This window comes from Aethalodelphis obliquidens, unplaced genomic scaffold, assembly GCF_003676395.1.
Source record: "Aethalodelphis obliquidens isolate GAN/ISIS:26980383/991018 unplaced genomic scaffold, ASM367639v1 scaffold64, whole genome shotgun sequence".
Lineage (NCBI taxonomy): Eukaryota > Metazoa > Chordata > Mammalia > Artiodactyla > Delphinidae > Aethalodelphis > Aethalodelphis obliquidens.
In genome coordinates, this window is record NW_020838008.1 from 6,421,649 (window position 1) to 6,446,682 (window position 25,034).

General features: G+C 41.2%; 1 protein-coding gene across 2 annotated transcripts in view; it reads right to left on the reverse strand.

The window, feature by feature from the left end:
- The window catches only part of TEK (TEK receptor tyrosine kinase), a 111,166-nt gene that overhangs the window by 36,764 nt on the left and 49,368 nt on the right, over positions 1-25,034 (reverse strand). For both annotated transcript variants that reach the window (XM_027088951.1, XM_027088952.1), the window contains exons 3-9: positions 23,146-23,256; positions 22,124-22,276; positions 18,730-18,861; positions 18,114-18,254; positions 7,768-7,896; positions 4,304-4,455; positions 2,193-2,337 (exon numbers count right to left, since the gene is read on the reverse strand). In XM_027088951.1, coding sequence (XP_026944752.1) covers positions 2,193-2,337; positions 4,304-4,455; positions 7,768-7,896; positions 18,114-18,254; positions 18,730-18,861; positions 22,124-22,276; positions 23,146-23,256 — 963 coding nt within the window. The remainder of the gene's footprint in view (positions 1-2,192; positions 2,338-4,303; positions 4,456-7,767; positions 7,897-18,113; positions 18,255-18,729; positions 18,862-22,123; positions 22,277-23,145; positions 23,257-25,034) is intronic.

Genomic DNA, 25,034 nt, shown 5'->3' on the forward strand with positions numbered 1-25,034 from the left:
TACCAAACCCTATATACACTATGCTTTTTCCTGTACATACATACCTATGGTAAAATTTAATTTATAAATTAGGCACAGTAAGGGAATATTCAAATTGCCAGCATCACATTACTAAGTTAAATAAAGGTTACTTGAACGTAAGCACTGTGATACCATGACAGAGGATATGGTAACTTAGACATCGTCTAAGTGACTAATGGGTGGCATGCACGAGACAAAGGGAGGATTCACATCCCCGGCAGGATGGAGTGGGACAGTGTGAGATTTCATTATGCTGCTCAGAACAATACACAATTTAAAACTTATGAATTGTTTATTTCTGGAATTTTCCATTTAATTTTTTTGGCTGCAGTTGACCGTGGGTAACTTAAACCTTGGAAAGTGAAACCACAGATAAGGGGGGATTATTGTTTAAGTAATCTAGAGATGATTCAAAGTATACAGGAGGATGCGCGTAGGTTGAACGCAAATACTATGCCGTTTTATATAAGGGACTTGAGCATCAATGGAGTTTGGTATCCAGGGAGGTCCTAGAACCAATCCCCTACAGATACTGAAGGGCAACTGTATCTCTGTATCTATTTTTTTTTAAATACTATGATTAAAGACACTGCTTAATTTACCTAATGGCTATTTCCATCTTTTATCTGTCAATATGACCGTGAAGAGGCACCAGTGACTTAGAACTAGAGAGGTTTCTGTGCACTGATGTTGTGTGCTGTGTCTTTTATTTAAAAAATAAAAATTAGAATCAGTAACTCTTCTGAATCTTGGCAACAGGGTTTTTTACTTATAATTATTTACTTTCCATGGACAGCAAACATTTCAAGAAGCTTAAAAATAACATAATTTGTCTTGTCTGTATACCATTTCCTTTCTTCCAAGAACATGTATGATGTAAGAAATTATTTTGATCGTGTTAATGTCCTACTGAATAAAATAGATCTGGGATTTTCCAGTAATCCAAAAAAACATTAAAGATTCTGAGGTGTTTTATATGGGTTCTCAGGGCAGAGAATCCAACTCTGTGGGGCTGTATTTATGCTCGTACTGTTCTTGCCCTTTTTTAAAAATATATATATTCTGGGTAATTACATTCAGTTCATTTACAGAAATTACCTCTGGGAACAACCAAAGCTTCCTAATCAGGTAGTGAAGTAGTTTACATACTAATCAGCTTCTGTTATCTTGCTTCCTTATCTGTAACACAAGAGTCTCAGAAAGCAAAATGATCTACAAAAGATGATGCAGGGTTTGGAGTCAAGACCAGATTCAAAACTAAGATTGGCTGTTTGCCAGATGTGTTACCTTAGATGAGTTACCTAAACCTTCTGAACCTGTTTCTTGAATGATAAAGTGGGGATAACAATACTACTGTACATTGTACTCATAAAATTTAAATAAGATGAATGAGCACTTAGCTCAGTGCCTTTCTAGAATATATACCACAGAGTTGTTAGGTGTTTTTGTCTAAATGAATTAAAAAGTAACTTCCAAATTTACAATTCCCTGTTGTATCTCTGTACACCAACCAAGCTAACTTGGATTTACTTCCACTTTATTTCTTCTCTGCAAGCCTCAAAGGTACACACATCCACTTAACTCTGAATTTTGAAATACTAATTCATAGTAGGAAGAATATTCAGAACTCTGAATATGGGAGAAAATCATTCATGTTAATTGTATAGCATAGCCTGGGCTTCATATTAAGTGAGTAGTCCTCAAAATGAAAATTCTCCAAATTATTCTCTACAGTGAATAGGAAGTCACGAGAATGATAAAGTTAAACTTTTTACAAAATAAAATCACTACCAGCCACTTTATGCCAGACACAATTCCACTATTTAACAAATCTTCGCAATAACCCTGAGTGGTAGATAAACTAAGCTGTGTTTACAAATAAAGAAAGGCTCAGAGAGGTCAAATTCATTTGCTCAGGGCCACACCCAAGTTTACTAGCTGTTAGCAATGAAAACCAAACCCAGGGCTATGTAACTCCAAAGGTCATAAACTTAATCCCTCCTTTCCATTGTAATGCACATAATTTTTTTTTTTAAGGCTTAGTGTCCTGGAGAACATCCAAAAGGTATTTTAGTGGTCAGAGAGCATTTCCATTTAGAAGCAGCACCCAGTGATACATAAACACAGCACCATCAAGGTTACAAGCTCTTTCCCTGGAAAATGGACCTTACCTTTAACAGAAACGTTGAAAGGCTTTTCCACCATCCCAGCCACTGTGTTCACACTGCAAACCCAGACTCCTGAGTCAGGGGGCAGGATCCGGTGGATTGTGAAGGTGGCCACTGAGAGATGACCCGTGTGGTTAAAGTCTTTTGGCTGGAAAGGTCAAAAAAAAAAAGCTTCTAGATAGGTATAAACACAAAGGTTCTGAACACTGACCCCATCGCATTGTTAAATAAGGAGTTTTCTAGGGGAGATTAAGAAGATCATTGCAATGCTTGTATAAGCATTGGCTTATTTCCAAAGCTATTGTAGTAGCCCTGAAAGTTTATGTTGGATTGATGCCCTCGCAGATCCTGCTGTTGTATTTGTGTGTTTGGGAGAGTGGGGCAAACACTTCCAAGCAAAGAGTCAAAGTCCTTCTAAACTGCTTCTGGTAACATTTGTTCCTTTCTGGTCCAATACAGAGATGGCTGGGTGAGAAGACAAAATGGCTTCCTAAAGTGTTTGAGGGGCTGCCGAGTATGGTATTGTGGAAAAAGTCAGGGCTCCGAAGACACGTGGACCTGAGTTCACATCCCAGCTCTGCCACTTTTGACCAATTCCTTAGTTACTTAACTTCACGCAGCCAGTTTCCACTTCTGCAAAAAGGGGACAGGTAATGTAGAGTAAGATGTGTATAGTATGGTCAGCCCTCACTAGATGGTAGCTGTGACTTCCACTAACTCATGGATACTCCAACAAGATTTTGGAAGCAGTCAGTTGGCTTCTGCTACCGAAAGGATTGTTTGAGTGGAATCAGGGACATCTGACGTGTGAACATTCTACATATCCTGCCCCCAAGAGGTCACTTGGACCTGCCTTCTGGTCAAGTTGATTTTCAGTCATCTTTGAGAGAAAAATAAGATAACTATTTCAAAATCTTAGGTAAGAAAATACATCAATTTCCCGAAGATCACTTGTGACACAGAGAAATTTGAGGTAGTTCCTGTCTCTGCTGCATTTGGGATTGTTGGAACAGGGAAGGGAAACATATCGGAAAAGTAGCTTATTCCTTTCCAGCAAAGAAGAACGTTGTGATAGCACCCTAACCAGTGGTAGACACCAACAGTGAGGACAAAGTGCAGAGGCAGAGACCCAAGGTATGTATTCAGACCTAAGGGATTCCGTGGATCATAGTTTCTGGATTGGAGGTGTGGGATCAGGTCTATCTAGAGTCAAACGGGTTATGCTGAACTCTCCTCTGCTTTTTGTCAAAGCTAACAACACCCTAGCTTAGGAGGATGCACGCCATGAATGGAATCTAGCCTTTAGCAGGGTGAGTGCTACACTGAAAATATCTAGTAGTATAAGGAGGTCAGATTAAGAATACAGCCACTATGGAGAACAGTATGGAGGTTCCTTAGAAAACTAAAAACAGAGCTACTATATGATCCTGCAATCTTACTCCTGGGCATATATCTGGAGAAAACTACAATTCGAAAAGATACATGCACCCCAATGTTCATTGTAGCACTATTTACAGTAGCCAAGACATGGAAGCAACCTAAATGTCCATTGACAGATGAATGGCAAAGAAGTTGTGGTATATTTATACAATGGAATATTACTCAGCCATAAAAAATGAAATAATGCCATTCGCAGAAACATGGATGGACCTAGAGATTATCATACTAAGTGAAGTAAATCAGAGAAATACAAATATCATATGATATCCCTTATATGTGGAATCTAAAATATGACACAAATGAACTTATGTATGAAGCAGAAACAGAATCATAGACATAGAAAACAAACTTATGGTTTAGAAAGCAAACTTATGGTTACCAAAGGGAAAAGGGGGAAGGGGAGGGATAAATAAGGAGTTTGAGACTAGCAGATACAAACTACTATATATAAAATAGATAAACAACAAGGATTTGTTGTTGTTGGGAACTACATTCAATACCTTGTAATAACTTATAATGGAAAAGAATCTGAAAGAAATATATATGTATAACTGAATTAGTTTGCTGTACACCTGAAACTAACACAACATTGTAAACCAACTATACTTCAATTTTTAAAAAGGCTATAATTTGTTCTACAAAAAAAAAAAAAAAAGAAAAAGAATAACTCTTACATGGAGCACTGTCCCATCTGGCTTCACCAGGGTCATTTCTTCATTAGCAGGTAGCGGCCAGCCAGATGCTTTGCAGATGGGGTTAAATTTACCACTGTTTACTTCTATGTGATCTGGCAAATCCTCTATCTTTGGGGTCATCCTTGGCATGCCTGAATGAAGGAAAGAGCACTGTGAAATCTAATCTTTAACACAGCAGAAATAGAAATAATAAAAGTAGCTACCGTTTAGTAAGTCATGCACTGGGCAAGAACTTGGCAAATATTATATTGTTTTATCATCACGTAATAAACTTGTGGGGTGGGTACTATTGTGGTTCCCATTTTAAAGATGAGGAGACTGAGGCTCTGAGTTCAGGTTGAAGCTCAGATCTTTTTTTTTTTTTTTTTTTTTGCGGTGCGCGGGCCTCTCACTGTTGTGGCCTCTCCTGTTGCGGAGCACAGGCTCCGGACGCGCAGGCTCAGCGGCCATGGCTCACGGGCCCAGCCGCTCCGCGGCATGTGGGATCTTCCCGGACCGGGGCACGAACCCATGTCTCCTGCATCGGCAGGCGGACTCTCAACCACTGCGCTACCAAGGAAGCCCAAGCTCAGATCTTTATGACTCCAGAATTCACACTCTTTGGCCATAATGATGCACTTTCTCAGTGGACCCAGGAGATACAGTCTCAATATTGAAAAGATCACCAGCACCACATCTCTGCAGATCTTACTGTCCACTCCTTCTCTTGCTTTATAAGGGAATTTTTTTTACAAAAACAAAAACTAGTTCTTCTTTCACTCTGCAAGCCCCCAATACTGCCGATCAACCATATGTCAAGTTTTGATATCTGAGAGATGTCTCATTAATTGGGAAGTCTGCAAGTGGCCGATGATTAATTATATTCACATCTACATCGAAGAAGTAAAGTGGAATAAAACTCCCCCAAATCAATTTCCCATCAATAGCCAAATAAAAAATACTGCTGCCAACATGGAAAGGAAAAAATGTCTCTGGTATCAACAAAGGTATCAGGAGCCCTTTCTTGTTATCTGCAGAGTAGAGAATGAATAATCCTGAAATATAACAATTTTATTCTGAACTGTAAGGTCTTAGAGAATTTTGGAACATGTGTAACTAAATGTAAGACATGACTGAAAACAGTCCAACACTTAGTAAAGAATGTAGGAGACGGAGATGCACTTAAAGCAGATAAGGGGAACATTGGAAAAGTGGCTTAGTCCTTTCCAGCAAAAAAGAACAGCCGTCACCTACATGCTGCTCCACATCAGCGGTGGGTCAAGGTAAACACATCAATATTGATATTTTATATTGATATCCTATTTCTCAGGCCTAGAATGAAACAGGTAAAGTGTATGGAACAGGAGGGAAAAGGATCTAATAGCCACAAAGATAATTCCTTGATGTATCTGCAAACTTGGAGAGATTGTGATTAGATTGTGATTAGAAAATTTGCCAGACTGTTCAGCCTACATGATTATTGCCATCGGAATTCTTCAAAGTGCTTTGACTTTGTGCTTTTCAAACCATATCTTTCCTTCATTGTCCCCTTGCAGTTTCTGCAGCTGGATGGGGATGGAGGAACAGCTAGAGGGTGGAAGAGGGTGTGAGGGAAAGGGAGCTGCTCCCCAGAAGCCCGGAACCCGGTTCTAAGTTTGAGATTCTCACACTTTTTGTAACATCAGCCTTAGAACAGAAAGGAGGAAGTGGTGCAGAAAATTCAAATCATTAAGCTTGTTCATTGCCCACTTTCAATCCATGTTCTGGCCCACAGCCTTTCCTTCCCTTCCTAGACCCCCCCAGATTCCCGCCCTGTAACAAAGTCCAAACGCTGGGGAAGAGGAGAAAGTATAAAGCTGACAAGCTAAAGCCTTTGAGAAAACAGTTGGTATTTCCCCACATATTTGCTCTGATTTTTAAAACTCACAGGCAGAAGTCCATAAATGTCTTACTATTCTGAGTGTAGATTTCACTGGACATATGTTATTTATATTTGACTGAAAAAGTAATATATGTTTATTATTTTTAAATTTTGAAAATATGCTTCTTTGGATTTTAAAAAGTATATTCTAGGGTAAGCGTTAGCAAACTTTCTTGAAAGGACTAGATAATAAATATTTTCAGCTTTGCAAGCCCTATGTTCTCTGTGGTAACTCCTCAACCCTGTTGTGTAAGAGCAACCTTCACGATATATTGTAAACAAATGGGCATGGCTGTATTCCAATACATTTTTTTTTATGAGAACAGATAGATGTTCTATCTATCTAAAAAGGAATGAGATACATACTGACATGTGCTACAATACAGATAAGCCTCAAAACAAGTATGGTAAGTGAGAAAGCCAGCCACAAAAGACTGTATTGTATGATGCCATTTATAGAATAGGAAATATCAAGAATAAGTAAATCTGTACAGGCAGAGAGTAGATTAATGGTTGCCAGGTGCTGGGAGGAGGAAAGAATGGGAGTTACTGCTAATAGGTACACACTTTCTTTCGGTAAAATGAAAACATTCTAGATTATGGTGCTGGTTGCACAACTCTGTAAAAGCATTCAATTTTACGTTTTAAAGGGATGAACTTCATGGTATAAAAATTATACCTCAATAAAACTGTTTTTTAAAAAAAGTACACAAGGGACTTCCCTGGTGGCACAGTGGTTAAGAAACTGGCTGCCAATTCAGGGGACATGGGTTCGAGCCCTGGTGCGGGAAGATCCCACGTGCTGCGGAGCAACTAAGCCCATGTGCCACAACTACTGAGCCTGAGCTCTAGAGCCAGGAGCCACAACTACTGAGCCTGCGAGCCACAACTACTGAAGCCCACGTGCCTAGAGCCCATGCTCTGCAACCAGAGAAGCCACTGCAATGAGAAGCCCGTGCACCGCAACAAAGAGTAGCCCCCGCTCGCTGCCCGTGCGCAGCAACAAAGACCCAGCACGGCCAAAAAAAAATAAATAAATTTACTTTAAGAAAATAGTACACCAGATTTGGTTTGTGGGTGTTTGCTGACTTCTGCTCTACGGTAATTCTGAACTAGAATTATTTAAAACTTCATTTTGAGGATAATAGTTTTCATTTTTTTCCTTTCATTATATCTTTCTTTTAAAAAATATTTTTTATCCAAATCCCTTCCACATAATTCTTCCACTGTTGTGGATATCCAGGGAAAAGGCTGGTCCTAGAGAAGAGAGCAAAAGAGGTAGACAGAGTTCTCAGCTGGCCAGTTATCACTTAATGTGCTACAAAGAACACGTGGTTTATTCCTTAGTGGAAAGGCCAGTGTGAGAGTCCATAGAAAAGATTCAGAAAGCTGTCCTTTAGAACATGGGATATATTCTTCCCTACTTCAGGGTGGAAACAGAAGGAGTTTAAGAATCTTGGGCTAGTGGGGCAAGAATTATGCCAGAAGAGCTTGGTTCAGACATGCTGAACCTGGCCCTGACTACAGTGTTACCTTGCTTTACCTTCTTTCTCACACTGGAGCCCTTGGTGTCCCGGAGAGCAGAGGCATCCTTGGAACCGATCACACATCTCCCCATTGGTGCAACTGCACCTAAGCTTACAGTCTGGTCCATAATAACCAGGCTGGCATGCTGTAAACAAAGACATCAAAAACCAGTGTTAAGATAGGGAAGGAGGAAAACTCAGGCTATAGGTGGCTAGTTTTACTTTTTTTCTCCAAGCTACCAAGTAGTATTAATTATCTGAAATACCAAGAAGTTAAAGGGTTGAGGAATTCTGCTTCCAGGAGAGTTGAATAAGCTCCTACCAGGTCACCCTTCTCAAAAATAACAACTCTATTTTAAAAACAACTACCTGAAAGCACTGAAGAGTGATGGGAGGAGGGACAGAGGGGACCACACAGGTTCTGAGGGGAACTGAAATTTGGAAGATGGGAATGGTGTGCTCCCCATTTTCAGCTTTTAGTCTAATGGTTGGTACAGTTGACATTGTGTGGGGAAGCTAGGACTCCAAAGAAAACCTGTAGTCTTACAGACAGAGGAATCTTAGAGGACAGAGTCAAAGCAACTACAGCCTCTGGAAAGTGAGAGGGAAAATCTAGAAAGGATGAGCCGAGGGAGGAAGTCCCAAATCTTTGGCTGACCCCAGAACCACACATGTTAAGTGCAGACTTGAAGCAACCCAGCTACGGCTAAAAGGAATGAACTGAGTTTGAGTTGATGCCTGAGAGTCAGAGTTTGCCGTTTGAGTCATACCAAGCTGATTGCCTGACAGGACATAATGAAACAAAATCAACATTCTTCAGAGAAATATATCATATTCCAAGTCTCCTCAGTGTAACATTCACAATGTCCAAAATACAATCAACATAAGAAGAAATGGGGAGAAGGCGGAAGATGGCGGAAGAGTAAGACGCGGAGATCACCTTCCTCCCCACAGATACACCAGAAATACATCTACACGTGGAACAACTCCTACAGAACACCTACTGAAGGCTGGCAGAAGACCTCAGACCTCCCAAAAGGCAAGAAACTCCCCATGTACCTGGGTAGGGCAAAAGAAAAAACAGAGACAAAAGAATAGGGACGGCACCTGCACCAGTGGGAGGGAGCTGTGAAGGAGGAAAAGTTTCCACACTCTAGGAAGCCCCTTCGCGGGCGGAGACTGCGGGAGGTGGAGGGGGGAGCTTCGAAGCTGCGGAGGAGTGCACAGCAACGGGTGCGGAGGGCAAAGCGGGGAGATTCCCGCACAGAGGATCGGTGCCGACAGGCACTCACCAGCCCGAGAGGCTTGTCTGCTCACCCGCTGGGGCGGGCGGGGCTGCGAGCTGAGGCCGGAGCGCAGGGAGAGGACTGGGGTTGGCGGCTTGAACACAGCCTGAAGGGGTTAGTGCACCACAGCTAGCCGGGAGGGAGTCCGGGGAAAAGCCTGCACCTGCAGAAGAGGCAGGAGACTTTTCCTTCCCTCTTTGTTTCCTGGGGCGTGAGGAGAGGGGTTTAAGAACGCTGCTTAAAGGAACTCCAGAGACGGGCGCGAGCCGCGGCTGAAAGCGCGGACCCCAGAGGCGGGCGGGAGAAGTTAAGGCTGCTGCTGCCGCCACCGAGGGGCCTGTGTGCGAGCACAGCTCACTCTCCACACCCCTCTTCCGCGGAGCCTGTGCAGCCCGCCACTGCCGGGTTCCCGGGATCCAGGGACAACTTCCCCGGGAGAGAGCACAGCGCGCCTCAGACTGGCGCAAAGTCACGCCGGCCTTTGCCACCGCAGGCCCGCCCCGCACTCTGTGCACCTCCGTCCCCCCCGGCCTGAGTGCGCCAGAGCCCCCAATCAGCGGCTCTTTTAACCCCATCCTGTCTGAGCAAAAGACAGACGCCCTCCAGCGATCTACACACAGAGGCAGGGCCAAATCCAAAGCTTAGCCCTGGGAGCTGTGAGAACAAAGAAGAGAAAGGGAAACCTCTCCCAGCAGCCTCAGAAGCAGCGGATTAAAGCTCCACAATCAACTTGATGTACCCTGCATCTGTGGAATACCTGAATAGACAACCAATCATCCCAAATTAAGGAAGTGGACTTTAGGAGCAAGATCTATGATTTTTTCCCCTTTCCTCTTTTTGTGAATGTGTATGTGTATGCTTCTGTGTGAGATCTTGTCTGTATAGTCTTGCTTCCACCATTTGTCCTAGGGTTCTATCCGTCCATGTTTTTTTTTTAATTTTTTTTTCTTAATAATTAATTTTAATAACCTTATTATACTTTACCTTCTTTCTTTCTTTCCGTCCTTCCTTCCCTCCTTTAGACAACGAATCATCCCAAATTGAGGAGGTGGTCTCTGACAGCAAGATTTAGGATTTTTCCCCATTTACCTCTTTTAGTGAGGGTGTATGTGTATGCTTCTGTGTAAGATTTTGTCTGTATAGCTTTGCTTCCAACATTTGTCCTAAGGTTCTTTCCGTCCCTTTTTTTTTTTTTCTTCTAAATAAGAATTTTTTAATTCAATAACTTTATTATACTTTATTTTATTTTTACTGTATCTTTTTTCTTTCTGTCTTTTTTCCTTCTTTCCCTCCTTCCTTCCTTCCTCCCTCCCTCCCTCCCTCCTTTCCTTCTTGCCTTCTTTCCTTCTTTGCTTCTTTCTTTCTTTCTTCCTTCCTTCCTACCCTCCTTTCCTTCTTTCTTTCCTCATACTTCTACTAATTCCCTCTACTTTTTCTCCCTTTTATCCTGAGCCTGTGGATGAAAAGCTTTTGGTGCTCCAGCCAGGAGGCAGGGCTCTGCCTCTGAGGTAGGACAGCCAACTTCAGGACACTGATCAACAAGAGACCTCCCAGCTCCACATAATATCAAACGGCGAAAATCTCCCAGAGACCTCGATCTTAACACCAGCACCCAGCTTCACTCAACGACCAGCAAGCCACAGTGCTGGAAAACCTATGCCAAACAACTAGCAAAACAGGAACACAACCCCACCCATTAGCAGAGAGGCTGCCTGAAATCATAATAAGGCCACAGACACCCCCAAACACACCACCAGACGTGAACCTGCCCACTAGAGAGACAAGATCCAGCCTCATCCACCACAACACAGCCACTAGTCCCCTCCACCAGGAAGCCTACACAACCCACTGAACCAACCTTAGCCACTGGAGACAGACATCAAAAACAGGAGGAACTACAAACCTGCAGCCTGCGAAAGGAGACCCCAAACACAGTAAGATAAGCAAAATGAGAAGACAGAAAAACACACAGCAGATAAAGGAGCAAGATAAAAATGCACCAGACCTAACAAATGAAGAGGAAATAGGCAGTCTACCTGAAAGAGAATTCAGAATAATGATAGTAAGGTTGATCCGAAATCTTGGAGATAGAATGGACAATAGATTGGACAAAATGCAAGAATCAGTTAACAAGGACCTAGAAGAACTAAAGATGAAACAAGCAACGATGAACAACACAATAAATGAAATTAAAAGTACTCTAGATGGGATCAATAGCAGAATAAATGAGGCAGAAGAACGGATAAGTGACCTGGAAGATAAAATAGTGGAAATAACTACTGCAGAGCAGAATAAAGAAAAAAGAATGAAAAGAACTGAGGACAGTCTCAGAGACCTCTGGGACAACATTAAACGCACCAACATTCGAATTATAGTGGTTCCAGAAGAAGAAGAGAAAAAGAAAGGGACTGAGAAAATATTTGGAGAGATTATAGTTGAAAACTTCCCTAATATGGGAAAGGAAATAGTTAATCAAGTCCAGGAAGCACAGAGAGTCCCATACAAGATAAATACAAGGAGAAATACGCCAAGACACATATTAATCAAACTGTCAAAAATTAAATACAAAGAAAGCATATTAAAAGCAGCAAGGGAAAAACAACAAATAACACATAAGGGAATCCCCATAAGGTTAACAGCTGATCTCTCAGCAGAAACCCTACAAGCCAGAAGGGAGTGGCAGGACATACTGAAAGTGATGAAGGAGAAAAACATGCAGCCAAGACTACTCTACCCAGCAAGGATCTCATTCAGATTTGATGGAGAAATTAAAACCTTTACAGACAAGCAAAAGCTGAGAGAGTTCAGCACCACCAAACCAGCTTTACAACAAATGCTAAAGGATCTTCTCTAGGCAAGAAACACAAGAGAAGGAAAAGACCTATAATAACGAACCCAAAACAATTTAGAAAATGGGAATAGGAACATACATATCGATAATTACCTTAAATGTAAATGGATTAAATGCTCCCACCAAAAGACACAGATTAGCTGAATGGATACAAAAACAAGACCCTTATATATGCTGTCTACAAGAGACCCACTTCAGACCTAGAGACACATACAGACTGAAAGTAAGGGGATGGAAAAAGATATTCCATGCAAATGGAAGCCAAAAGAAAGCTGGAGTAGCAATTCTCATATCAGACAAAATAGACTTTAAAATAAGGACTATTAAAAGAGACAAAGAAGGACACTACATAATGATCAAGGGATCGATCCAAGAAGAAGATATAACAATTATAAATATTTATACACACAACATAGGAGCACCTCAATACATAAGGCAAATACTAACAGCCATAAAAGGGGAAATCGACAGTAACACATTCATAGTAGGGGACTTAAACACCCCACTTTCACCCATGGACAGATCATCCAAAATGAAAATAAATAAGGAAACACAAGCTTTAAATGATACATTAGGCAAGATGGACTTAATTGATATTTATAGGACACTCCATCCAAAAACAACAGAATACACATTTTTCTCAAGTGCTCATGGAACATTCTCCAGGATAGACCATATCTTAGGTCACAAATCAAGCCTTGGTAAATTTAAGAAAATTGAAATTGTATCAAGTATCTTTTCTGACCACAACGCCATGAGACTAGATATCAATTACAGGAAAAGATCTGTAAAAAATACAAACACATGGAGGCTAAACAATACACTACTTAATAATGAAGAGATCACTGAAGAAATCAAAGAGGAAATCAAAAAATACCTAGAAACAAATGACAATGGAGACACAACGACCCAAAACCTATGGGATGCAGCAAAAGCAGTTCTAAGGGGGAAGTTTATAGCAATACAAGCCCACCTTAAGAAGCAGGAAACATCTCGAATAAACAACCTAACCTTGCACCTCAAGCAATTAGAGAAAGAAGAACAAAAAAACCCCAAAGCTAGCAGAAGGAAAGAAATCATAAAAATCAGATCAGAAATAAATGAAAAAGAAATGAAGGAAACAATAGCAAAGATCAATAAAACTAAAAGCTGGTTCTTTGAGAAGATAAACAAAATAGATAAACCACTAGCCAGACTCATCAAGAAAAAAAGGGAGAAGACTCAAATCAACAGAATTAGAAATGAAAAAGGAGAGGTAACAACTGACACTGCAGAGATAAAAGAGATCATGAGAGATTACTACAAGCACCTCTATGCCAATAAAATGGACAATCTGGAAGAAATGGACAAATTCTTAGAAATGCACAACCTGCCAAGACTGAATCAGGAAGAAATAGAAAATATGAACAGACCAATCACAAGCACTGAAATTGAAACTGTGATTAAAAATCTTCCAACAAAGAAAAGCCCAGGACCAGATGGCTTCACAGGCGAATTCTATCAAACATTTAGAGAAGAGCTAACACCTATCCTTCTCAAACTCTTCCAAAATATAGCAGAGGGAGGACCACTCCCTAACTCCTTCTACGAGGCCACCATCACCTTGATACCAAAACCAGACAAGGATGTCACAAAGAAAGAAAACTACAGGCCAATATCACTGATGAACATAGATGCAAAAATCCTCAACAAAATACTAGCAAACAGAATCCAACAGCACATTAAAAGGATCATACACCATGATCAAGTGGGGTTTATTCCAGGAATGCAAGGATTCTTCAATATACGCAAATCTATCAATGTGATAAACCATATTAACAAATTGAAGGAGAAAAACCATATGATCATCTCAATAGATGCAGAGAAAGCTTTTGACAAAATTCAACACCCATTTATGATAAAAACCCTGCAGAAAGTAGGCATAGAGGGAACTTTCCTCAACATAATAAAGGCTATATATGACAAGCCCACAGCAAACATCATCCTCAATGGTGAAAAACTGAAAGCATTTCCACTAAGATCAGGAACAAGACAAGGTTGCCCACTCTCACCACTATTATTCAACATTGTTTTGGAAGTTTTAGCCACAGCAATCAGAGAAGAAAAGGAAATAAAAGGAATCCAAATTGGAAAAGAAGAAGTAAAGCTGTCACTGTTTGCAGATGACATGATCCTATACATAGAGAACCCTAAAGATGCTACCAGAAAACTACTAGAGCTAATCAATGAATTTGGTAAAGTGGCAGGATACAAAATTAATGCACAGAAATCTCTGGCATTCCTATATACTAATGATGAAAAATCTGAAAGTGAAATCAAGAAGGCACTCCCATTTACCATTGCAACAAAAAGAATAAAATATCTAGGAATAAACCTACCTAAGGAGACAAAAGACCTGTATGCAGAAAATTATAAGACACTAATGAAAGAAATTAAAGATGATATAAATAGATGGAGAGATATACCATGTTCTTGGATTGGAAGAATCAACATTGTGAAAATGACTCTACTACCCAAAGCAATCTATAGATTCAATGCAATCCCTATCAAACTACCACTGGCATTTTTCACAGAACTAGAACAAAAAATTTCACAATTTGTATGGAAACACAAAAGACCCCGAATAGCCAAAGCAATCTTGAGAACGAAAGAAGGAACTGGAGGAATCAGGCTCCCTGACTTCAGACTATACTACAAAGCTACAGTCATCAAGACGGTATGGTACTGGCACAAAAACAGAAAGATAGATCAATGGAACAGGATAGAAAGCCCAGAGATAAACCCATGCACATATGGACAACTTATCTTTGATAAAGGTGGCAGTAATGTACAATGGAGAAAGGACAGCCTCTTCAATAAGTGGTGCTGGGAAAACTGGACAGGTACATGTAAAAGTATGAGATTAGATCACTCCCTAACACCATACACAAAAATAAGCTCAAAATGGACTAAAGACCTAAATGTAAGGCCAGAAACTATCAAACTCTTAGAGGAAAACATAGGCAGAACACTCTATGACATAAATCAAAGCAAGATCCTTTCTGACCCACCTCCTAGAGTAATGGAAATAAAAACAAAAATAAACAAATGGGACCTAATGAAACTTCAAAGCTTTTGCACAGCAAAGGAAACCATAAACAAGACAAAAAGACAACCCTCAGAATGGGAGAAAATATTTGCAAATGAAGCAACCGACAAAGGATTAATCTCCAAAATTTACAAGCAGCTCATGCAGCTCAATAACAAGAAAACAAACAACCCAATCCAAAAATGGGCAGAAGACCTAAATAGACATTTCTCCAAAGAAGATATACAGACTGCCAACAAACACATGAAAGAATGCTCAACATCATTAATCATTAGAGAAATGCAAATCAAAACTACAATGAGATATCATCTCACACCAGTCAGAATGGCCATCATCAAAAAATCTAGAAACAATAAATGCTGGAGAGGGTGTGGAGAAAAGGGAACACTCTTGCACTGCTGGTGGGAATGTGAATTGGTACAGCCACTATGGAGAACAGTATGGAGGTTCCTTAAAAAACTACAAATAGAACTACCATATGACCCAGCAATCCCACTACTGGGCATATACCCTGAGGAAACCAAAATTCAAAAAGAGTCATGTACCAAAATGTTCATTGCAGCTCTATTTACAATAGCCCGGAGATGGAAACAACCTAAGTGCCCGTCATCGGATGAATGGATAAAGAAGATGTGGCACATATATACAATGGAATATTACTCAGCCATAAAAAGAAACGAAATAGAGCTATTTGTAATGAGGTGGATAGACCTAGAGTCTGTCATACAGAGTGAAGTAAGTCAGAAAGAAAAAGACAAATACCGTATGCTAACACATATATATGGAATTTAAGAAAAAAATGTCATGAAGAACCTAGGGGTAAAGCAGGAATAAAGACGCAGACCTTTTAGAGAATGGACTTGAGGTTATGGGGAGGGGGAAGGGTGAGCTGTGACAGGGCGAGAAAGAGTCATGGGCATATACACACTAACAAACGCAGTAAGGTAGATAGCTAGTGGGAAGCAGCCGCATGGCACAGGGATATTGGCTCGGTGCTTTGTGACAGCCTGGAGGGGTGGGATGGGGAGGGTGGGAGGGAGGGAGACGCAACAGGGAAGACATATGGGAACATATGTTTATGTATGACTGATTCACTTTGTTATAAAGCAGAAACTAACACACCATTGTAAAGCAATTATACCCCAATAAAGATGTTAAAAAAAAAAAAAAAAAAAAAAAGAAGAAATGGAAAATTCTGACCCATTCCCAAGGGAAAAGAAAATCAACAGAGACCAACCTGGATGACCCAGATGTTGGAAATAGCAGCTACAATAACTATGCTCAGTGAAGTAAAGGAAAATATGCTCACAACAAATGAAACAATTAGAAATCTCAGCAGAGAAATATAAACTATAAAACATAACCAAAAAGGCATTCTAGAACTGAAAAACATAATATTTGAAATAAAGATTTCACTGTATGGAGGTAGCAACAGAATGGCGATGACAGAAGAGTCAATGAACTTAAAGCTAGATCAATAGGTATTCAGTCTGAAGAATACAGATAGGGAAAAAGAAAAAAATGATTGGAGCCTCAGGGACCTAAGGGACAATATCAAAAGGTCTAACATACGTGTAATTGTAGGTCCAAGGAAGGAGTCTGGGAGAACACTAAAATATCTCAATTCATAAAATCTTAGTGATTTCTTGAGCGGGATGTGGGCTGGAATGTTAATAAAGGTACTCCTATAAATCTGCGTCTAGAGACATATTCACCATGAAGTTAATGAAGCTTATGTTCTAGACTCCTCACATGCATGTAACCCTTCTGGGCCCTAGCAAAGTTTTCATATATGCACATGTTTTTTAAAATTTGTGTATGATTTTTTAATAGTCTTTAAGGAGGAACTGGATCTACCCCTACTCGGAGGCACCTTTTACTTTAAGGTGTACATTTCTGAGACCATGTGGGATTCCCCTACGGCTAAGGCTCCCTCAGTGTTCCACGGGGGGCAGATACAGCATTTAGAGGGAACTGACTGAGGTTTTGCAGGTAGTTGAAGCTTACTTTTGTGTAACTCTCCTCTTTGTCCTCTTACTCTAAGCCCCTAGAGCTATGCTGTCCAGTATGGTAGCTGATAGCCATGGAGGGCTATTGAGCTCTTAAAATATGGCTAATCCAAATTGAGATTTCAAAGACTCAGTATGAAAAGAGGAATGTAAAACATCTCATTAATATTTTTTCTATTGATTACGTGTTGCTATGGTAATATTTTTGATATATTGGGTTAACTGAAATATTACAACTATTTCAACTGAAATATTACAATTATTTCACCTGTTTCTCTTACTTTTTTAATGTGGATACTAGAATAATTTAAATTACATATGTGGTTTGTTTCTATTTCTACTGAACTGCTCTGTCCTAGAGCACTGTTACCAAGTGGCTGGAGACCCCATCACAGCTCCCAACAGTGCCAGTTGTGGAAGAAGCTGATTTTGTGAGGCAAATACTGAACCACCATTGAGCTCTGCCTAATCCACCAGGTTAGCATTCATTAGGGAAGGTCTAGCATATTTGGCCACAGGTTCATGTTAAGTTACTGTGTGATAGTTGATGTGAAAAGCTTATTGGAAAGTAGATGGGAAACACATACCTCTGAGCTTCACCAAATGGGAAAATATATATTTAAAAGGGTAGAAGGAATCTTCGAGTAGGTGAAGTTAGTATTGCTTGTGTAAGGTCCACGGAAGATAAGACCTTAACTTCCTCGATTTTCAAATCCCAAATCTTACCTGGATCTGACCTAAAAGCAATGATATTTATGATGCACTGAAGATAACACATCTTCTATGGGTTTCCAACTCAAAGCGTGGTCTGAAAACCAAAAGCATCACCTCGGAGCTTGTTAGAAATGCAGACCCTCACGCCCCTGTCCAGACCTATGAAATCAGAATCTGTTTTAATAAGATCCCCAGGTGATGTATATGAGAAGCACTTTCTATGAGGTCCAGAGTCTTAACATGAAAGCATAATTAACTTTGGATGAAGATATCTTTGATTCAATACCCTGTAATTCAGCAATAGACAGTTGAGTGAGCAGTCCAGGTATGTCCTACACGATGATTTCCAGCAAGCTGGATCTCCTTGGTATACCTGCTAGAACCTTTTCTCTTTAGGGGTGTGACTGGTACATACCTTCATTGCACTGCAGACCCTTCCAGCCTGTGGCACAGGAACACCCATAGGGGTCTGGGAGACAGAACACGTAGGACTTGCATCCCTCTGGTCCACTACACCTTTCTTTACAAGTTCTGCCAAACGTGTGCAGTTCACAAGCTGTGGGTGAGAAAAAGATGATTCAGAGGCAAATATGCAGCGCTTTGAAAATGCAGATTCTTCTTTTTAAGGGTCTCTCCTAGACCAGTGAACATGGAAAATAATCCAACGTAAGCTGTGGAATTGTCAGTGTAAACACACCCTTATGGCCCATTTTATAGATAATGAAACTGCCTCACAGAGAGGATACTCCAGGCACAGCCCCCAGTAGTGCAGTTTGCGTACTGCACAAACCTAGGGAGAGGCGTTCACACCATAGATGTCGTAGATTTGTATACTTATTACAACTTTTCAGTGGTTGACAATAAAGAGCCTTTAAGAAAGGGCACCTTTTTTGAATTTACTCAAAGATACCATATGGGCTCACAGAGGCCATTTAGCTTCCATTCCCAAATGGGTCCAGATCTAAAATTCTAGATCCAGCAACAACGGCTTTTTAAATCCACAGGTTCCTCATCAAGCACTTTTGACTTACCCTTCTCACATGTTCTCCCCATGAACCCAGGAGGGCAAATGCATTCTCCGGTATCTTCGTGGCAGATCCCATTGTTCATACAAGCAGTGCAGACACGGTTACATTCAGGTCCCCACTTCTGAGCTTCACATCCTTTTTTTAAGGAAAACAAGACTCTGGTGAGTGGAGCAACTTCATTCCCCAAAGCTTTATTGAGCACCTGATACATGTTAGTCATGTGAGTGGGCACTGGTGAACGAAGATAAATAAAACACAATCTCTGCTCTCTAAAAGCTAAGAGTCCAAAGTGGGAAACAGACACGTGATAGAAAATAATGATAACGACAAAGACAGAAGTACCTAATTCTGCCTTAGGGTTGGAATAGGGCATAAAAGAGGGCTTCTCAGAGGAGGTGGTATGTGCGTTGAATCTGCAGGACCCACTAAGTGACAAAGAAGATAAGGCTGGAGAGCGTGTTCTGGGCAAAGGCTAGGTTGGGAGGAAAACACGGCATGTTTGGAGAGCTGCAGTTACGGTTAGAGACAAGAGCAGTGGTTTTCAAAGTGTGACCCCTGACGAGTAGCATCACTATTACCTGGGAATCTGTTAGAAATGCAAATCCCAGACTCCCATCAATGACCTACTGTATGAGAAACTCTGGAGGTAGCCTAGCAACCTATGCTTCACAAGTGTTTCAGATAATTCTGAGGCGTGCCAGAGTTTGGGAGCCTCCAGTGTAAAGAATGTGGAGAATAACCCAAATGGGAAAAGAATCTGAAAAAGAATAGATCCATGTATATATGTAACTGAATCACTTTGCTGTACACCTGAAACTAACACAAAATTGTAAATAGTTCAATATAAAATAAAGATTAAAAAAAATAAAGAATGTGGAGACAGAAGACAGCTAAAAGGGGAAGCAGGAGCTAGTAGCCCCCAAATATTTTTCAGGTAGAAAACATATAAGAAATGAAGCAAGATACAAAATTGAAAGTACGAGAATGGTAAAATGCTTCTAGATTCGTATTTCCTGGTTCTTTCTCTCCAGCACTTGGTGATTTCAGATTGTTATTTAGGATACCTTCTGATAAGGAAAGCTCAGGGGGAGCGGGGTAGGGTGACCGTTTGTGGTCAGGAATTTAGTTTAATTTTTCTTCTGAAAGGAACTAATGTCTTTGTCCCTGAATATTAGTCTCGCGGTGGTAAACCTGGACCTGTGCCTACAGCTTATAATATTTTTGCCAAGAACTCCTAGTTATCAGTATTTTCTCTAAAATAATCGGGAAGACTGTCAACACAGACCCAGTCTTACAGGCAACCACTTAATTGATCAAGCTACAAAATGTCTCAAAGCTACTCTTTACATGCCTTAATATATAAAGGGAAAACTACTTCTGCACAATTAGTGATTTCTGGAGAGCCAGAGCACAGATTATCTTCACATGATGAAAACTAATGATGGCAGACACTGGAGATGAAAGGGGTTCTCCTGTTACATTAAAGTATGTCTCTAACCCTGCACCGATCTGAAGACCTGTCCCAGCTTCACTCCTAATCCTGGGAAAGAGGAAGGGATTAAGCTCAAGGAGATACTTAAGGTGATCTCTTAGACGGATGCAGAAGACAGGAAAAGAGTTCCTTGATAAGCAACAAGTATGCAGTTAGGCTTCTGTTATTTTCTTCAAAAGCCTCGTGGTTTTGTATTTTAGGAAACCATAGACCCGTGGCATACAGAGAGAAATCCTATAAACTTAATGCTTTCGAGAAATCTTCTGCCATGGAGAGAATTTACGCCGAAAAGAAATCCTACACATATAACCAGTATGATTTTTAATACACATCTTTAAGCACTGACTATTCCTAGGGTTCAAATCTACCTGGAGAGATATCTTACAGTTATGAGAAATGAACAAAATGCCTTCAACTGTACGGCATTTCTTGGTAAACATCAAAGGGGTCAAAGGGAAGGAAGTACTTTTAAATAGGATGGTTGTGGCCCAACTCAAACTTTCTTAGAATGATTTTAGATATTAGCAGTTCTTCTCAGTTTTATTGAAATAAGAGCCAAAGAGAATGAATGTGCTTCTAGCCATCTGAAAAGGAGACAACCTGGAGATCAAAATGTGTTTGAAGTCTTTTGCTTTATCTTAAAACTTCAGGGAAATTTAAAATTCAAATCTATGATAAGTCACGTTTGTTTTGTCATTTTAAAAAAAAAAAGCTTTAAACCTTTTACCACATATCGACATTTGATGTTTTTGATATTGCTGGAAAATCTGCCAATTTACCCCAGACTATGAGTGCCCCTGGTACATGGTGCTATATCGCACTGGAGAGACCATCTTAATGAAATGAATGCAAATTGTGTCCTTGCCATTCAGACTCTCCGAGAGTAGAGAGGAATGAAAGGGGATTTCACCTGCCCAAACTAGGTGAACCACACTTCTCGTATGTCTATTTTCATATCACAGTATCTGTTTATCTATTTATGTATGTACCTGCTCTGCTTGGGAATTACCCAAGGGACAGTGATTCATCTTATTATCCCTGTATTCTCAACACCAACACAATGCCTGGCAGAGACTTAGAATCAACACGGATTTGTTGCATGAATGAATGAATGCATAAATATAATGCAAAGCAAAATAAGTACTCTTCACAAGTTAGCGATGCTAATCATTAGAGGAATGACAGGGCATCCCTAGTACTCAGACCTGAAGGCCTGAACATTTAATATCATGAATACCTAACATAACCGGAGAAAATTCAGGGCAAATTTTTTGCTTTCTATAGATCAATTTTTGTAAAAACCACTGGTGACAGTTACTACCCACTTTGATAGTTATAATGGGGGAGAAGTTTTCACCAGCTCTAACTCTTGCATTTTTCAAACCTGAAAACAGAAATCACATTTGAGAGTTAAATGATCTGGAAAGTTGGGATTTACAGGAGACTTAAGGTTTAACTAGATACTAGGCCAACCCAGAAGGCCCAACTCATCTCCCTGCAGCAGACACCTTTTGGGGAGACTGTCCCGCTCACAGTGATTACCATTCTGTATGTAGTATGTGGCTCCACTCTTGTCTATAGCTCATTGGTCTAGGCGAGTAGACACCTGACACGTGTCAGGCCAATCTGATTGTTCACCCTGAGAGTTCAACATTTAGAAGTAAAAGAAACATCACTGAAGCTAAGTTAGGGTCATGGTAGCCTCCTAAAGTCCACCCACCCTCCCCGGTGCTGAGCCCCAGACCTTCCCTGGAAGATCTTTTCTGGAATTTGCTTATCAGCTTTTCCATCGATTTTTTAAAGTCTTCAGTATACTTTCAACTAATCCCTGGTTTTTGCTTAAGTAGCCAGAGTCAGTTTCTGCTACTTCCAACTAAACATCCTCACAACCACACCATCACTTACTCCGGACTATTAGCCTGGTGAAGGCCGAGGTGAAGAGGTTTCCTCCTATGTACCTGGCCGAGTACACTCCAGCATCCTGGGGCTGAGCATGAGGCAGATGCACTTCTAAAATATCAGGTACTTCATGCCGGGGCACTGAATGGATGAAGGAACCTGTAAGGGAGAAAAGTGGAGAACAATGGGTCTCACTCAAACACTCCTGTTTCCTTGTCTGCCCCCTCCACGTGATCAGCTTTCCCTGGCCTGATATAGAAAATGTGCTCTAGCGTATTAGATGGGGGGGAGAAGAATGAAAAGGCTGAACTATCGAATGCTCTCCCAAAAGTTGAGAAAAGTACGGTGTTGGAGCAGATAGGTTAGTATATAGGATCTACCACCAAACACATGAAGGTGAGGGTAGCCTAAATTTCTCATCTTCTGCAGGGAGAGGCAAACCGACAAAGCTGGGGAAAACGTCAGGTAAACTTGCCAACTAATCAATTAAGAGATAACTAGAATCACTACTCCAACCTGTAAGTCATTCATCCACAGAACTCAGAAGAGTCTCCATCAATATTCCAGCGGCATCAGGCAACTGCCACCAGGTGGCGCCAAACTGTAGTCAGACCCAGACAGATTTGGGTTGCGCACTTGGACCCCCAGAACCCCTGCCAACTGGCTTTCCAGGCTCACTCTGGTCATTTCCTTAGCCTTGCAATCAAACAGCATCCCATTTTACATGGCAGAATTTGAGACCCCACATATTACATCATGATGGGACTTTCTTGTACGTTCATTTTTCATATCGTATACTTGTAAATGTACAATGTAGGTAGGTGCATTCATCTATGTATAAAAATCTCCACTTTAATTTACTTAAGTAACCAAACACGTTACCTAAGACAGCTTCTACCATAGAATCTGATTAGCTTGCATCATAGTAGCTTTACTTCAAACATCTGCCCCCAAGACTGCAATAAGATGTTTTACGCTATCTGATGTCTCGCACGACAGTGTCGGAATGACACGAAACACATACTCACCGTTTTTGTAAATCACTGCATCTTCTTCTTTAATCAATACCTTTTTGAAAGATATGTTCACATTATCTCCCCTGTCCACAGTCATAGTTAAAGTAGCTGGTAGGAAGGAAGCTTTTAAAAGAGAGAGAGAAAAAACAAATGAGAAAATGAGGTTATATATCTTTTCCAGGAACAAATGAACCTTGACTCAGAAGATGAGGCCTATGACTTGGCAGGAGTCAGCTGGTTTTCATGAGAGCTTAGAGAGCCACACTGTGAAGGCAGAAGATGCCTCTGAACCGTGCTCAGAAGGACCTGAGCTTTGGGTACATCTGCTTGTTTTCCTCAGCGCCTGCTGACCTGGGCACAGTGCCCTGGAAGACTCCCACACAGATACCGTGGTGCAGATAGTGACATGGGGTGGACCCAGAGGGAGAGTGGTGGAGATCAAAGAGCACCGTGAGCCCTGGAATTAGACAGTCCTGGGCTTAAGGCCACCCTCTGCCACTTACTGAACCTTTTTTTTTTTTTTTTTTTTTTTTTTTGCCGTACTCGGGCCTCTCACCGTTGTGGCCTCTCCCGTTGCGGAGCACAGGCTCCGGACGCGCAGGCTCAGCGGCCATGGCTCACGGGCCCAGCCGCTCCGCGGCACGTGGGATCCTCCCGGACCGGGGCACGAACCCGTGTCTCCTGCATCGGCAGGCGGACTCTCAACCACTGCGCCACCAGGGAAGCCCTACTGAACCTTTTTGACCCAGTTATTTCACCTCTGAACACCTCAGCTTCCTCATCTGTAATTTAGGAGTAAAAGTATTTACCTTAAACGGCTGTTAGGAATAGTAAATGATGTATGCCAAACCCCTGGGTGCTTAGAAGAGGTCAGGATCCTTCCCAAATATAAACAAAGGCCACGCCGCTGTGGTGACGCGTGCAGTGTGGCCATGAGTGGCAGGGAAGGCAGGCAGGGTACCTCAGGGGCCACCTTCTGGGGCTCCCTCTCACCTGAGGAGGTGCTTCATTTAGCAATCTAACCGAACAGCTGTTGCTCTCTACGACAGGCCCTTAGGCTCCTGTGAGAACTATCTGACCATTCCAGGCTGTTGTTCCTTTCTCTGCGGTTTGTTTATATTTTCTGCTCCTTTGTGTGAAGATTGTTTAGCTGACCGTGGGACTTCTCGCTCAGCATTGTATTCTGAAAAGGAACTGAGATTCTCCACTCGGCTCAACTCCAGTGTGGCTTTACGTTTTCCCCATTCTGTGGTTTTTTTATTTCAGACTTTGCGCTTCTTAAGCTCCCTGTTTTGGGGGTCGGAACACAGTCGCACCAGAGTTCCCCTGCCACCCAGCTGGCCACCTCCCGCATTCATGGCTCTAGGTGGATCGTTCTCTGCTGAGGACTCACAAAGTGCATCCACAAGCCAGCCTTGCACCTTGGGCTTCCTGATGACACAGGAGTCCGACCTGTACACAGTACGCATAGACTGATAGTCACGTGACTCGACTGGATCATGAAAACAATAAGCCCCTAGTGACCAGGCATTGTTCTAAGCACTTCACACACATTTAATTTTCATAATATCTCTAGGAGATAGGTACTACAATTATCCTACTTTTACAAATGAGGACATCAAGGTCCAGAGAGGTCAAGTAACCTGTTCAAGGTTACACAGCAAGCTCACAGGAGAGCCAGGATTTGAAGCAGGTAGCTCAGCTCCAGAGGCCTTTCATAGGTCATATAACACCTTCTTTTAGAAATGAGATTGCTGAGGCCTAGGTTATGGGATGACTTGCTTGAGATCATTTGGATTGATTAATTAACTCACAGACCTTAACTACGAACACAATTCACTTATTCCTTAAGCGGTGGAGAAGAAACTAGAAGGTAGTAAAAGTTATAAACAAAGACTTCT